Source organism: Mustela lutreola, chromosome 16 (assembly GCF_030435805.1).
Source record: "Mustela lutreola isolate mMusLut2 chromosome 16, mMusLut2.pri, whole genome shotgun sequence".
NCBI lineage: Eukaryota > Metazoa > Chordata > Mammalia > Carnivora > Mustelidae > Mustela > Mustela lutreola.
Genome location: NC_081305.1, coordinates 48,205,604 through 48,222,550, shown reverse-complemented (window position 1 = coordinate 48,222,550; position 16,947 = coordinate 48,205,604). Strand labels below are relative to the sequence as shown.

At 47.4% G+C, this 16,947-nt stretch overlaps 1 protein-coding gene across 1 annotated transcript; it reads left to right on the top strand.

Moving 5' to 3' along the window:
• The first annotated feature begins 3,919 nt into the window (after nt 1–3,919).
• On the top strand, nt 3,920–15,379 carry LOC131818179 (zinc finger protein 547-like). Its single transcript, XM_059152424.1, is given in 6 exon segments — nt 3,920–4,439; nt 6,197–6,449; nt 8,323–8,449; nt 9,567–10,207; nt 10,209–10,716; nt 10,719–15,379. Coding segments are annotated over 5 exon segments (1,401 nt in total). The 5' UTR covers nt 3,920–4,439; nt 6,197–6,416; the 3' UTR covers nt 10,811–15,379.
• Nucleotides 15,380–16,947: the final 1,568 nt, after the last annotated feature.

The window sequence follows — 16,947 nt, the reverse complement described above, 5'->3', positions numbered from 1 at the left end:
ATCTTGTTCATTTGCTGTGGCTAGGACTTCCAATACTGATCTAATTAAAGTGGCAAGACTGGCATCCTTGCTTTGTGCCTGATCTTAGAGCAAAAGCTTTCAGCTTTTCACTATTAAGTATGATGTTAGCTGTGGGTTTGTCGTATATGGCCTTTATTCTATTGAATTACGTTTCTTCTATATTCACCTTTTTTTAGAGTTTTCGTCATAAATGGATATTGAATTTTGTCACATGCTTTTTCTGCACCTATTGAGATGATCATATAGTTTTTATACCTTATTTTGTTAATGTGGTGTATCATATTGATTGGTTGGCTAATGTTGAACCCTCCTTGCATCCCTAGAATAAATCCCGCTTGATCATGGTCTATGATCCTTTTAATGTATTATTGAATTCAGTTTGCTAATATTTTTTTTTAAGGATTTTATTTATTTATTTGACAGACAGAGATTACAAGTAGACAGAGAGGCAGTCAGAGAGAGGAGGAAGCAGGCTCCCTGCTGAGCAGAGAGCCCGATTCGGGGCTCAATCCTAGGACCCTGGGATCATGACTTGAGCTGAAGGCAGAGGCTTTAACCCACTGAGCCACCCAGGCACCCCCGGTTTGCTAATATCTTGTTGAAGTCTTTTGCATGCGTGATCATCAGGGATACTGGGCTGTAATTGTCTTTCTGGTAGTGCTTTTGTGTGGTTTAGTTATCAAGTTTTGTGTGTGCATGTGTGTTTCTGTTTTCTAATTTCAGTAAGTTTTCTTTTCCTAATCTTTATCATTTTTCTTTCTTTTTTTTTTTTTTAAAGATTTTATTTATTTATTTGACAGAGAGAGATCACAAGTAGGCAGAGAGGCAGAGAGAGAGAGGAGGAAGCAGGCTCCCCGCTGAGCAGAGAGCCTGATGCGGGACTCGAACCCAGGACCCTGAGATCATGACCTGAGCCGAAGGCAGCGGCTTAACCCACTGAGCCACCCAGGCGCCCTCATTTTTCTTTCTTATCCTTGGTTTGGGATTAGTTTGGTCTCATTTTCTTTTTTTCTTTTTTTTTTTTTTTAACATAGATGTTTAAGTTATTGACATCTGTCTTCATTTTAATAAGCTGTTTAAAGCTGTACATTTACCTCTAATCATTTTGTTTTGCTGTGCCACATTGACTTTTATATTAACATTTTTACTTTTATCAAACTCAACGTCTAAAAATTTTCTCTTGTTTCTCCATTTACACATAGAATCTTTGGTAGTATGTGGTTTAATAAAACCCTATTAAATTTTCAGGGCTGGTATCACAGAGCAGGAGGAATGCTCCTAATCATTCAGTCAGTGGCCCAGGTGTTAAAATTAAGGCTTGAAATAGAGAAAATGTATTTGTTATTTTAAATAGATTACATTCTGAGAAAGAGACTGAGCAATGGTGTCAGTTTTGTGTGTGTATGTGTGTGTGTGTTTAAAGATTTTATTTATTTGAGAGGCAGAGATCACAAGTAGGCAGAGAGAGAGAGGTGGAAGCAGGCTCCCTGCTGCGCAGAGAGCCCAATGCAGGGCTCCATCCCAGGACCCTGGGATCATGACCTGAGCCGAAGGCAGAGGCTTTAATCCACTGAGCCACCCAGGTACCCCATGGTGTCAGTTTTTAATGTAGAAAGAGTAACCCACTCTATCAGGAATTGATTAGGATGACCATCGGTTAATTCATCTTGGTTATTAGGCACTTTTTCCTTCCTCAGAGCACCCTCATTGACCTTGCTTGAGGTGTTTTCTTTGTCTTGGTTTTTGTTTCATAAGATGGCACAATCCTTTTTCCAGTGTTCCTTCTATATACAGTATCTACAGGTATCTTTGTCAGTAAGTGGTTGGTTGGGAAGTGGGCCATTATCTGTTTGACCTGCAGGGACACAATTTAGAGTGGGTCCTGTCCTGTTTTTATTCTGGAGCCCTTTCAAAATGTGCTGCTATGTGCTAGAGTTCCTCTAAAGGGACTGTTTATTATTCCAATTTCTGTAAGTGCTTATTGACCAGTCACAGATCACTTAAGACACAACAGAACAACTTCCTTTTTTCCTTATCTTTCTGGCAACTCTGTAAGTATTGTGTGTTCCTCTCCCTACACAGGCCGTTACTGCACGATGTTTTCAGGTATTAAAAATAGTCACCTTTTGGGACCAAACCAAGAATGAAGCCAAGGTTGCAGTCTCTGCCTCATTCTCTAACTCCCTAAACTCGGTGACTCTTGCTCAGACTTCACTGATCTTAACTCTACCCCCACTTGTCACAGATATATTTCTCTAGAACGATTTTTGCTTTTTTCCTTGAAAAACATTTTTTTTTTAAGATTTTATTTATTGGGGCGCCTGGGTGGCTCAGTGGGTTAAGCCGCTGCCTTCGGCTCAGGTCATGATCTCAGGGCCCTGGGATCGAGTCCCGCATCGGGCTCTCTGCTCAGCAGGGAGCCTGCTTCCCTCTCTCTCTCTCTCTGCCTGCCTCTCCATCTACTTGTGATTTCTCTCTGTCAAATAAATAAATAAATAAATCTTTAAAAAAAAAAAAAAAAAAAAAAAAGATTTTATTTATTTATTTGACAGATAGAGATCACAAGCAGGCAGAGAGGCAGGCAGAGAGAGAGGAGGAAGCAGGCTCCCTGCTGAGCAGAGAGCCCAATGCGGGGCTTGATCCCAGGACTCTGAGATCATGACCTGAGCCGAAGGCAGCAGCTTAACCTACTGAGCCACCCAGGCGCCCCCCTTGAAAAACTTTTTTTAAAGATTTTATTTATTTATTTGACAGAAATCACAAGTAGGCATAGAGGCATAGAGGCAGGCAGAGAGAGAGAGGAGGAAGCAGGCTCCCCGCCAAGCAGAAAAACATTTTTAATAGCATTCAATATTATCAATTTCACAAGTGTTTTTCCAGAGATAATCTCCACTCTCTGTGCATTCACCGTTGCTGCAGTTACAGATGAAACGATAATCACTAACCAGCAAAGAGATGAGACTATGGCTACTCAACTCTTTTATCTCAGGGATAGGATGTCCTCCTGTTGCACACATGGCCAAGTTGTCAGGAAGGCATACACTGTTAAGGTAGAAGATGGCATGTGAGAAGTCTTTTTTTCAGATAGGTTTCAGAGTTTTAAAGACATGGGACATATCTCAGATATTCAGTAATTAATATTATGTGAATTGAAGTATTGTTCTCTAGGTTGGAACACCAACCTGACCACACAGGAGGAATGTTTTCAGTGGGAATCAGAGGCGCATCCTCACCCTTTCTAACTGCTTCAGGGCCTTCTCAAACCCCTCTTTCAATTTCCCCACCACAGCCCTGTCTGGAGGCCCTTCCTCCCTTCCACCCCCCTCCCCTCCCCTCCCCTCCCCGTCTTCCCTCCCTCCCTATCTAGTTAGTTAGTTAGCTGGTTGGTTAAGGGCAAAGGGAGAGAATCTCAAGCAGATTCTGTATGCTGAGCATGGATCTCCAGGCAAGGCTGGATCTCATGACCCTGAGATCAAGGCCTGAGTTGAAATCAAGAGCCCCACACTTAAAGGACTGAGCCACCCAGTCACCCCTGGAAGTTTTTTTCTTTCTTTTTTTTAGTTTTATTTATTTATTTGACACAGAGAGATCTCAAGTAGAGAGGCAGGGGGAGAGAGAGGGGGAAGCAGGCTTCCCGCTGAGCAGAGAGCCCGATATGGGGCTCGATTCTGGGACCCTGGGATCATGACCTGAGCCCAAGGCAGAGGCGTAACCCACTGAGCCACCCAGGCGGCCCTTTGGAAGTTTTTCCTATGAAACTATTGGAGCCTGTAAAAAGGATTCTAAAGGGTCAGTATTCCGGTCTTTGGCAAGCAACAAGATAGCTGAGAGCTACTCGAGGCGGCGAGTAACGTCACGGTGTGCTGTGTCCCTTTCTGTGTGCAGGCTTTTGGAAATACGCTGCGATTCCCGGAACCTGGAAAAAGAGGTCTCGGGAGGTTTCTGTGACGCCTGCCTATCTCTCCTTTAAGAACCAGCGAAGCCCCGCCCCCTGCAGAACCCGGAACTCCATTTCTCAGAGCTCTCCGTACTTCACCGAGCCTTTATCCTCTGGCAGGAATTACCTACGGCCTGCGTCTGCGCAGTAGCGGCGCGGAAACTACATTACCCAGAAGGCCGTGCGGCCGCAGCGGCGGGGACAGCCCCCCTCCCAAGGTGTTCACGCGTGCGCTTCGGGCGGGGGCGTGATTTCCGACGACGTCCCTGTAGTGTCGGGTTCTACTGTTGTTCTTGGGACCTTTTCTGGTTTAATGCGACCAGAGTCGTGACTGAAGTACACGGAAAGCGCGGGGAGAGGCGTTGTCCCCGTCGCGGAGGCCGCTGCGAGGCTCTCCTGTCTCCGCCCGGTCGCCCGCCGCTCCCCGCCCCACTCTTCCCGCCGGTCGTTGGTGGAGGACGCGCCGATGAAGCCGGCTCCGGTGGGTGCTGCGACCCCTAGACCCCCAGCCGCCCGCCCCCCGCCCCGAGCGCTGCAGCGGGATGGAGGGGCGCCCACACAGCTCCCCGCAGCCGGGCCGGCGGGGTGGGAGCAGAGGGCGCCCCGGCGTACGGTCCCAGCTCCGTCGGTGCGGTGGGGCGTGGCGGGGGAGGGCCCGGCAGGTGCTCCTGAGTCGGGGCCGGGTGGTGGGGGGAGGCGGGCCTCTCGCGGGTATGGGGAGCGGAGGGCGAGGCGGAGTGCCGCCTGCAGTGGCGGCGTGGGCAGCCGGGTCCGCGGAGGGTCGGAAGGGGCGGGGATGAGAGAGGCCCCTGCGCAGAGTCACAAGTTTAAGGCAGGGGAGCGCAGGATGGGGACCGGAGCGGAGATAGCGGAGCAGAGATGAGATCCTGCGTGGAGTCCACAACGGAACCCACGGGGTTTCAGGCCGCATTACACACACCTGTAAGTAGAGGTAGCGAGAGAAGGGCCATGTCCAGGCTTCTTGGCCTGAACATCTAAAGGGTGGAGGGTGGGGAGCAAGCCCAGGGAGTAGGAGGCGGGAGATCCTGAGTTTGGTTTTGGACTGGGCGATGCTGAGATACCGCGGATGGAGGTACAGTACTCATACATGAGTACTTGGAGGTAACAGGCTGGAGGACGAGAGGGTCTGGGCTGTCAGGAAGTGGGGGTTGTACACTGCAGCAGAGCAGGGCCTGAAGGCAAGATCAAGGAGCGAGTCCTAAGGTGGTTATTGCTGATGGGCTCTGTGGTATCAGGAAGGCTGAGATGGAGCGTGTAGGGGATTCAGCATCCTTAATGCTCCGTGAAGGAGCGTACCTGACATAGAAGGTGTTCTGGCCTGTGCCTAGAAAAGCATGCCTGGAGGCTGTAAGTTTGCTGGCCTGGGTGGGGGTGGGTGTATGGACTGTCAGCCCTGCAGGTCAGTTGATCCCTGTGAGACCAAGGAATAGTCATATTTGGGGAGCAAATGTGTCCCAGACAGGGGCACTGTCATCTCCTCCACCTCTGAGTGTCAGAGGAAGGAAGGAGAACTTCAGTAAAGGGGTCCTGCGAGCGCCCTTCAGGGGATTATGTAGGAGGTGGGGTTGTTCGCAGAAGGGAAGAGTAGCTGAGCTGCCTGCTCAGACTCAACCTACAGCTGATTGTGTGTTGTGCGTGAATGTATGAAACATTTATCGGTTAAGACATCAGGTAACCAGTTGTCATCTCTATATGTACACATGAGGAGGCAACTAGAAGTTAATTCCTTCAATAAGGTAAACATGGCAATACTTAATAAAATTGCAAAATTAATTTGTCTGTGGTATTTGCCAACCATAGAATGTTATATATCACATCTTCTGAAAAATTTAAAAAGCAGAAGTAGTGCAGACTCATGTTTTTAAAACCCTGTCCCTTTATTTGCACTGACAACATACAGAATTGCTAATCCCACAGATAACAGTGGCTGCCAAGTTGTGTATTAATCGTGTTTAATACTGTTATCAGCTCTGTGAGGTGGGGACCACCGTTAACCCCATTTTTCAGGAAAGGAATTGAGGCTCAGGAGGCTCAGTCCCTCTGCAGTCACACAGCTGCAGGACGTGCACCGAAGGATATGGCACCGAAGTCAGAGGAGCTGAGAGCTTAGTGATCAGAGGGAGATCACTGTGCTCCAGCGTGGGCAGGGGTGGTCCAGTTCAGTCTGTAGGATCCTATGATGGTTGCACCTTTCTCATGGCCTCCCTCTTCCCACAGGTTCCCATGGCGTTTGCAGAAATGCTTATGGACCCTGTACGGGTGAATGGAGGATGTGACAGACCTTCACGCACCCCAGTTGTCACCCTGATGGTTTTGCTACTCCCATAGAAAGAATGGTGGTATCCTGAGATTGTTCACCTGGACTTCTTCCTCCCTTGGGCCTAAAATCCCTGTGGTTTCACCAAAGCTCAGGGTTTTGAACTGAGCCCTGGATCCTATGGAGTGTTGCCCATTTCTGGCAGCTGATGGGGTGAGATGTGGAAGGGCGTCCTGAGCACAGGTTCCGGATTGCTCAGGTGATGGGGTGAGAGTTGGAATGCCCAGGGAACTGCAAGGCTCCTGTGTATGGTGGGAATATGGGGTGGGAAGGGGAGTGCTGGGGGTGGAGGCACACAGTTACCAGATCCACAATCACAACACTGGGTCGTGAGCCTCTGATCTGAAGGAAGTAGGAGCTAGAGAAGGTTTGGAGCAGAAGAGCCTGGTGATACCATTCAGAGCTGAAAGGGCTCTGTCTAGCCGCAGTGTGGATGAGAGGCTAAGTGAAGGTGGGAATAGTGAACTGGTGACACTGCAGGCGAGTCCTGCTGATGGCTGGACAGGGGGTGGTGGCTGGGGAGGTAGAGGACTGGTGCCTTCTGGACAGTTCTTCTGCACAATTGCCCACGGTTAGTGATGCGGCAAGTGAGGGCGTCTGGGTTGTGAAGTGGGGGTAGTCAGGGACAGCCCCAAGGCCTTTGGGTTTCCCTGGAAGTTTGGATGTTCTGTCAGTTGAGATGGGGAAGTGAGTAGTCACAGGGCTTTTCAGAGGGAATAGGAGGTCAGGTTTTGTCACCGATGTCACAGATGTTCCAGAGACTCCTGAGTAGGGGTACCTAGTTGGCGAGGGACACACAAGTCTGGAGTTTTGGGGAGGCATTCACATTGCAGACAGCCACAGCACAGTGGCCGGAATGTGGACTGAAGTGTCGCTGTGCCTCAGTTTTCAGAGAGGGGATCATGAGGTTGTGCAGGTGAGAAGGGGCAGAAGGAGGCCAAGAACTGAATCCTTTTTGGGAGCCTGGGTGGTGGTAGTGGACGTCACAAAGGCAGGCGAGAAACCAGCGTGGGGGACGGGGGTTGCAGGGAGGTGTGCCTCTGAGGGGTGCAGGTGGAGTCTGAAAGGCTCCCGGGGTCAAGGGTAGGAGGTAGGTGTTGAAGCATCTGCACGAAGGCGGTCAGATGTCGGTGAGCTCAGGACAGGGCTCATTATCTCTTCTTGGACTCATCAGCGTTGTGGTGACTCTTGGTCAAACCCGATTGTTTCGTTCAGGCTGGTAGAGGAGTTGAGGTTAAAATGGAACGGCCAGCAGCGTTGCTAGGCCTGCGGTGGGGAGGTCAGTATGCTGGGCTCTGGATGTGGGTCAGGTGAACACAGGCTGTTCGTGACTGCCTGCAGGACAGCGTGTGCAGCGGCAATGTAGCTGAGGACCAAGAGTCTGTGCAGTACTGACGTTAGGTTTGGGAGGGTGAGTGTGCCACAGGTGGCAGGGCCAGGTGGGGAGAACCACAAAGGGACCCTAGTGGTCTCTGGTTCTAAGGAACTTGGGTTTCTGGGGCAGGATGGGGCCACATTGGCTGTTGATTCCATTTGCAAACGACTTCCCAGACCCCACCCACACAGCGGCTTGCTGGGCAGCTGTGGCGTTGCCTGCAGAGCAGGCTGGAGGGCCTCAGCACTGAGTGGCCGAAGTGGAGGGGCCAGATCCGTAGCTGCAAGAGCGACACGCGGGCGAACAAGCACAGGAGTGTCTGACCCCAGGTCCTGGGCTGTGGTGCATATGGAGGAGAGATAAGTCCAGCTTTTGTTGTCTGGCAGGCAAGACCTGGGGGACCTGAGCCACATTTACTGATAGAGCAGAGTGCCTCCCCTTCCTGCAGCCCCAGAGCCTAGGTGAGGCTTTCTGTACCCTCTGCCACTTGTTCTCCCGCATTCTGGGTGTGGCGATCAGTGGCAGTGACAGAGAGAGGCCCGGTGCCACCAGACCTTGCATCTCTTCACATCGGGAAGTTGGGGTGGGGGGTGGTGCTGAAGATCCTGGGGGAGAAGCTGCACCTTGGTTGAACCGTCCCCATTTTGGCAGGGGCTTGTGGTTTTTACGGATGTGGCCATACACTTCTCCCGGGAGGAGTGGGGGCTCCTTGACGAGGCTCAGAGAAGCCTGTACCACAGTGTGATGCTGGAGACCTTGGCACTTTTGTCATCGTTAGGTAAGGCCCTTGCACCCACTGCAGTGTCCTGAGCTGGACGCTGGTTTTCTGTTTCCCAGGGGTAACTCTGTCGTTCCCACCCACATCACAGTCACTGCTTCCCTCCTGGATTCCCAGCACACATTTATGGGAGCCAGGTCTGGGCCCAGTGCACTTCTGCTCCGAGTTTGTCTCAGAAATCCCAGTGGTCTTGCTCATCATCGATCTGGTGTTTGGCTTCATGCCGTCCTCCTCCTCACTGACATTCCTTGGGGCACACCTGTGCTGGCAGTTTCAGCCACTAGTGTGGTCTCTATTTGTACAGACCGCTGGTTCTGCAAGACCCTCCTTTGAATTTGTTTTGCTTTTAGAATGTGGATGTTGTTTGAAGGATCGCTGTGGGGGCATGCTTTCCACTCCCTTTTCCTGTGTTTCACCTGGGTTGGCCCATTCCAGGTCCCACAGAAGTGCTCATCTTGAAGAAGTCGGGGGGGGGGGGCTGGGTGCCTGACAGCGTGGCCATTACTCCATCAGTGGCAATAGGACATGGCCCTGGGGCTTGGGGGCTGGGGGCTGGGAATGGGTGTGGTATCGGGGCTGGGTTCCCCACTGTATGCTTCCAGGGACAGTGGTCATACCTCATTTCTACCTCCTCTTTCCCATGATCATTTACAATCCTGCATTTCCCTGTTCCCCTGCTTTTGTGGCTTCCGTCTGTCATCCTTTCCCTTTGGTCCCTTTACAGTACACTTGACATATGGCCTATCCTGAGGTATTGTGATGGCCGCACATATCTTTAAATACTCTATGAACACCGGCCACTGTGTTGCAGTCACCCATTTCTGCACCCAGTCTTGTGTCAGTGCTCAGCGGTCCCCAGCAGCTCCAACCTTGTTGAAAGTCACCTGCAGAGGAGGAGGTTGGGGAGCCTTCCTCTCCTCCCCACACTTCCTCTCCCTCATGTCCTTCCCAGAGTCAGGGCTCTCCCATCACAGGGGCTTGCCAGGCTGAGCTCCGCACCACAGGGCTTCCTCTTCCTGTCTTGAATCCTCCTAGCCTGTCAGTCCTGTGGCCTCAGTGGGGCCACCTCCTGCCACTGAAGTCAGCTGGCACTTTCCCAGCATTTCTCTGCTTACAGGTTGCTGGCACGGAGCCCAGGACGAGGCGGCCCCTTTGAAGCAAGGTGATTCTGTAGGAGGGTCACAGGTCAGGACTCCAACCCAGAAGTCCCAGCCTTGGGAGCGGTGTAGCATGCTCTGGAAGGACTTTTTGCGCTGGGCTGAGCGTGATGGAACACGCCCTGAGCGAGGCCCGCAAACTTGTGGGGGAAAGCATTTGCAGCACCAAAAGCAACAAATTAGAGAGAAACTTTCCAGAAGCGGTGAGGGGAGGCGTCCGTTTGTGAAGAACTGCAGAGGTCACGTGACAGAGACAGGCTTTATACGCAGGGATAGTGGGAACGCCATCCCAGCCAGCTCAGGCCTTCTCCAGCCACAGGTTCCTCATGTTATACGAAAGCCATACTGGGACACAGGAGGTGGAGAGGCCTTTCTGAATGAGCAGAATTATTGTAAGTGCACCCCGTGTGGGAAAACCTTTAGCCATAAACATATATTTGTGGACCGTGAGAAAAGCCCCAGAAGAGGAAAGCTTTATGAGTACCGGGAGTTTGGGAGGGCCTTCCTCCGAAAGTCCCACCCCTGTCAGCACCTGAAAGGCTATGACGAAGATCGGCTTTATGAGAACCCGGAATGTGGAAGATTCTTCACACAGATAACCTGGCCTCGGTGACCATCAGAGTATTCACAGCAATCGGAGGCCTTTTGAGTGCAACCAATGTGGGAAGGGTTTCCTTAGACTTTCCCAACTTGTTGGTCACCAGAAAATCCACACGGGAGAAAGACCTTATGGTTGTAGTGAATGTGGAAAATTTTTTAGGAATCGCTCCACGCTCGTTAGACACCAGAGAGTTCACACTGGTGAAAGGCCACATGAGTGCAGTGAATGTGGGAAAGCTTTCACCCGCAAGCATAAACTTGCTGAGCACCAGAAAATCCACAGCGGCGAAAAGCCTTATGAGTGCAGTGAATGCGGGAAAGCCTTCAGCCGCAAAGACAAAGTCCTTGAACACCAGAAAATCCACACTGGAGAGAGGCCTTATAAGTGCGGTGAGTGTGGAAAAGCCTTCAGCCGCAAACATAAACTTGCCGAACACCAGAAAATCCACACTGGAGTGAGGGCTTTTGAGTGGAGAGAATGTGGGAAATTCTTTATGGACAGCTCCTCATTATTCATCAGAGAGTTCACACTGGAGAAAGGCCTTATGAGTGCCACCAATGTGGGAAATTCTTTAGGTACTGCTTCACACTCATTCGACACTAGAGAATGCACACTGGAGAAAGGCCTGATGAGTGCAGCAACGGAGGAAGGCCTTCAGTTGCAGCTCCACTCTCACTGGATGTCAGGCAGATCACAATGGAGAAAGGCCTTCTTACTGTAGCAGGTGTGGGAAGTTTCTGTGCTACGACTCCAGTCTCACTGCACAACAGAGAGTTCACACGGATTTGAGAGTCCTTACAAGAACTGCGAATGTGGGGACATCTTCACTCACAGCTCTGGCCTCGTTAAACACTGTCAAGTTTGCAGCAGCGGAAAAATGCCTTAAGAGTGCGGTGGATGTGGGAGAGTCTAGCGATTTATGTCATTTTACACTAATTTGCATTTCTTTAATTTTTCTATATACTTGGAATCCTACAGACTACTTTTGCACAGCTGCTTTTCATTCAATTTTTGTATAAATGGACTCCTAAAGTGTATCCTCGTACAGCTAATTTGAGATTTATCCCTGTTGTGTCCATTCCTTTTTATCACTGAGTGGTCTTCCATTGGCTGTGTTATGACACAGTGTGTTTATCTTGCTGACCTACTACCAGAATGGATGTTATACATAAATACCTGAGAAGGGGGTGTCGCTCACAGCTGAATGTTTAACTTTTAAGAATTGGCCAAATTGGTTTCCAGTGTAAATGTGCCATTTTATACTCCCACCAGCTCTTTATCAGTGTTCCATTTGGAACACCTCTTTGTCAACAATAGGTATAGCCTGTCTTTTTTAAGTTAAAATAAGTGTATCATAGTCTTACTTAACCTACAATTCTATAATAATTTGTGGTACTATTTTTTAAAGATTTTATTTATTTATTTGACAGAGGTCACAAGCAGGCAGAGGCAGGCAGAGAGAGAGGGGGAAGCAGGCTCCCTGCTGAGCAGAGAGCCCGATGTGGGGTTCGATCCCAGAACCCTGAGATCATGACCTGAGCCAAAGGCAGAGGCTTAACCCACTGAGCCACCCAGGTGCCCCATGTGATACTATTTTTTATGTGCTTTATTGCTCTTTTGGCAAAGTGTCCAAATTTATTGACTTCTTTATTATCTAATTATTTCAGTAGACAGTTAATTTCAGACAATTTTAGATTTAAAGCAGAATTACTAAGATAGTACAGGAAGTTCTCATTTACCCCATACCCAGTTTTCCCGACCGTTAACATGTTATATCGATACATTTTATGCAATTGATAAATGAATATTCATACATTATTAGTAACAGGAGTCATGCCTGATTGAGATTTACTTAGTTTTTACCAAAATCCATTTTCTGTTCCGGGGTTCCTTCTAGGATATCACATTGCATTTAGCCCCCATGTCTTCTTAGGTTCCTCATGGTTGTGACAGTTTCCTTGTTTTTAGTAACCTTGACAGTTTGGGGTTTTTTAAAGATTTATTTTACGGTGCCTGGGTGGCTCAGTTGGTTAAGCATCTGCCTTTAGCTCAGGTCATGATTCCAGAGTCCTCAGATCAAGTCCGGTATCAGGCTCCCTGCTCATTGGGAAACCTGCTTCTCACTCTACCCCTCCCCTCTGCTCATGATCTCTCTCCTGTTCTCTTTCTGTCTCAAATAAATAAGCAAAGTTAAATTAAAGAAAAAAAGAAGGGACGCCTGAGTGGCTCAGTTGGTTAAGTGACTGCCTTTAGCTCAGGTCATGATCCTAGAGTCCCGGGATTGAGTCCTGCATTGGGCTCCAGGGGAGTCTGCTTCTCCCTCTGACCCTCTCCCCTCATGCTTTCTCTCTCTCTCAAGTAAATAAATAAAATCTTAAAAAAAAAAAAAAGATATATTTTAGAGAGAGAGTGGGGGGAGGGGCAGCTAGAGAGATAGAGAGAGCGTCCCAAACAGACTCCACACTTGAGTGTGAAGCCCAGCGGGGGCTCAGTCCTACAACCCTGAGATGACCACCTGAGCAGAAATCAGGAATCACACGCTCAGCCTATTGCGCCACCCAGGTGACAGTTTTTTATTAATGTGATAAAATATATATAACATAAAATTTATCCTTTTAGCCATTTTTCAGTGTACAATTTAAATGATCTTAAGTACATTCACAATATTGTGTTACCATCTCCACTATTGCTAGAACTTTTCATCATTCCAAGGAGGAACTCTGCCCATTAAACAATCCCCATTCCTCACCTCATCTCCAGCCTTTGTAATCTGTATTATACTTTCCACTTCCTTGATTTTCTTACTCTAGGTGCATCATGTCAGTGAAATCCTACAATATTTGTCCTTTTGTGTCTGGCTCATTTAAGCACATTTGCAAGGTTCATTAATGTAATAATATACATGAGACTTCCTTTCTAAGACTGAACAATATTTCATTGCATATATTTGCAACTTTTGATTTTCCACTCATCTGTTGATAGACATGAATCGTTCCCCTCTTTTGGCCTCTTTTGGCGTTTGCCAGAAATCCTCTGGCAGAAATGCTCTGAGCATTGATGTGCAAATATCTCAGTCCCTACATTCACTTTCAGGGAGGGTGGGTATGTAAAGAGTTGGCATTGTTCTGGGAAATAAGGATCATATGGTGATTCAAAATTTTCAGGATCCATTGAAGTGTTAGCACCAAAATTTTAAGCTTAAATATTTTCTTATGTCCAGTGTCCTTATATTATTCTTGTTTTTCGTTTGCTCTGCTTCCCAAACTTTAGCTTCTATCAGAATCCCATGAACACAGACTGCTGGGTTCCACCCCCAAAGGTTCTCATTGAGTCAGAAGTAGGAGAATTCACATTTCTTTTCTTTTTTCTTTTTTTAGATTTGATTTATTTGCCAAAGAGAGGGAGCACAAGCATGGGGAGCAGCAGGCAGAGGGAGCAGCAGGCTCCCCCCACCAAGCAAGGACTCCATCATGACCTGAGCTAAAGCAGACACTTAAATGACTGAGCCACCCAGGCGTCCCTGAGAATTCACTTTTCTTTTTTTTTAATATTTTATTTATTTATTTGACAGAGAGAGAGATCACAAGTAGGCAGAGAGGGAGGCACGGGGCGGGGGGGGGGGGGTGCAGGCTACCCGCCAGGCAGAGAGCCTGATGTAGGGCTCGATCCCAGGACCCTGAGATTGTGACCTGAGTCAAAGGCAGAGGCTTAACCCACCAAACTGATGAAGTCCCAGAACCTAAGTCAGGTTCGGTGGGGTGAGGAGGTTCGGAGCCGACGATTAAAGAAAGAATTCTTAAGACATCGTTGGTGCAAAAGGTGATTTATTAGAGCATGGGGACAGGGCCCGTGGGCAGGCGGAGATGCGGCTGCCCCGGGTTGTTAGGAGTGGTTGGTTATATACACAGGAGTTGGGTAGGTGAGGACAAAGGGGTGTTCAGAAGGGCTATTGGGGCAAAGAATACTATCAGGATATTGAAGGCTTAGTTGCTATCAAGTAAAGACAATTGGAAGTCTGGTGGAATGTTACATTCCTGCTATCAAGCATCCTTGTTAATGAGATTTAGGTTTAGAAGAAATTTAACTTTATTTACTTTTCCTTCTACCTCCGCCTCCTTCGGTTTTTTATGGAGGGGAGGGTGAAATTAGGGCTTGAGGAACTGAGTTCTGTGTCTTTGGAAATTGGGCTATTGATAAGGTAACTTCTTTGTTATAATCTCAAGGAAATTTGCAAACCAAGGGAGACTTCTGTCCTGCAGGATTGTGATCTCAGCAAGTTAACTATTTATCATTTTATGGCAGTCAGGGGTGCCTGAGCAATGCTACACATACGGAGGGGAGCGGATGAAGGGGGGGGGTGCAAGGCGCCAGCTTTTGCTTTGTCCTCAGCCAGCCTCCTGTTTCCTCATCAAAGCTACCCAGGTGCCCCAAGAATCCACATTTCTAACAAGTTCCCAGTTGGTGGTGGTACTGTGCACCGTGTGAGGACTGCTGTCTCACTCTATTTTGAAAATATTGCACATATTCTATATATTTTTCCTATTTCCATATATACTTTTCCATAGTCTTTTCATGGCATTGTTTGATTCCTTCAGGATTTACAACTAGGAAAGAAGTTGGTATCTTTCTTAAATATAAATCTTCACAAAATAGCAAAGCAAAATTGCAACTGCCCCTCAGAACAATGTGTTACTTAAACTATAACCCCTGGAGGTACGAGGATACACTTTAGGAGTCAATTTATAACTAGTTACCAAGCACATTTAGATACGCCCTTAAGAAAAACATACTGGCAACACGTCTTTGACCGTGAAGCTGGGCAGCTGGGGATGCCTGGCCCGCCCAGGGCGGAACGCAGCCTGTTTCAGGGAAACCTAGAGAGCACGGGTCAGCTCAGGGTGGAACGAAATACCGAAATACGAAATACCGCCTGCTTCCCTTTTCCGCCCCGTCGCTCCTTTGTCTTCCCAGAAGCGCTATTGTTATTAGATGAGTCCTTTGAATGTGCTTGGTTAACTATAAACTTGATCCTTCTCACTTTTCCACAAGACATGTGACTAATGTGTGACCTTCGGTTCTTCTGTTGGCTATTGTTTCTATAAAAGTGAGACTGTGGAGTTGCTCGGGACAGCAGTCTTTTCGACTGTTGTCCCCTGCTCCCAATCTCTTGCAGATGACTTATTTGTGCGTAATTCTTCTCCCGTTCGCTGACTGGAAGCGGCGCAAAATCACCATGAAGCAGTTGCAATGACTCCCTTGGGTTATTTTCCAGTCCAGTTCTTGTCTAGATATTTCCTAGCATGTAATCTTGTATAAGAATATATTTTATAGTAAGGCTAAACTACATTTTTAGGGATTCATGTTAAAGTTCAAAAGTAGAGAAATTAATTTACTTACGGACTTGCCCCCCTCCCAGGCAGTCAGATCCTTCTCAGTGGTGTGGTGAGATGTCACTGACTTTTTGCTGCTTTTTTGACACTTATCTTCATGTGTAATTTCCTCTGATCTCACCTATTAATGGGTTCTACTGCAGCAAGTAACTTACCTTCTGGACATAAAATAATACAGCAAAATTTGGCTGCTGTGAATAATTACACAAAACTATAAATTGTCTCATGGGATTTGAGGGATTTCATTGGGACTCTCCATTTGGCTATAATGTTGTAATAAAAAACACCAACAAAAAAGTTTTAGTACTCCCAAAATGAGCAAGACTGCATTATGTGTTAGAGCTGTATGAATGTATAAACAACAAAAGTACTTTTAAGTGTAGGCAATAACTGAGCAAAGAATAAGAAAGTGAAATTTAAAGTAAGTGATTGCCAATAAAACTTTATGAACCATCTGCCTTTAAACAAATGTCCACCAAGGCATTGTTTTAGAATTTTCTCTTTTTACTCGAATACTTTTTTATAGTGTTTTCAAGGTATACTTTTGCATCGTAAAATTTCTTCTTTTTTTAAAAGATTTTATTTATTTATTTGACAGACAGAGATCACAAGTAGGCAGAGAGGCAGGCAGAGAGAGAGGAGGAAGCAGGCTCCCTGCTGAGCAGAGAGCCCGATGTGGGGCTCAATCCCAGGATGTTGGGATCATGACCTGAGCCGAAGGCAGAGGCTTTAACCCACTGAGCCACCCAGGCGCCCCGCATTGTAAAATTTCTTAGAAACGTTTTAAATAATCATTTTTATAGTGATAAAAATAATATAAAATGTATTATTTTAATCACTTTTAAGTATTTGGTTCTGTTGCATATTAGAATTATCCAGAAAAACAGCACTAAACTGGTGTATGTCTGTACATATACATCTGTATAGAGAGAGATTTATTTTAAAAAGATTGGGTGACACTATTATGTCGGCTAAGCAAGTCCAGAATCTTCAGGGTAACCTGGCAGACTGGAGACTCAGGGAAGAATTTCAGTGCAAACCCAAAGCAGTCATAGACAAAATTCCTTCTAAACTTATGCAAGTTACTGCTTGTCTATTAATGCCTTTCAGTGGATGAAGCCTACCCTCATTACAGGAGGGTAATCTGCTGATTGAAATGTTAATTCAAAAAGCACTTGAAAGAAACATCCAGAATAATATCTGACCAAATAATGTGGTTGCCATGGTCTAGCCTAGTAGACCCACAAAATCAACCATCACATGTGGTATTAAGTACGTCGCAGTCCGTCTTCAGAGCTTTTTTAGTTTCCCCAACTGAAATGTTTTTGTATCATTAAACACAATCTTCCC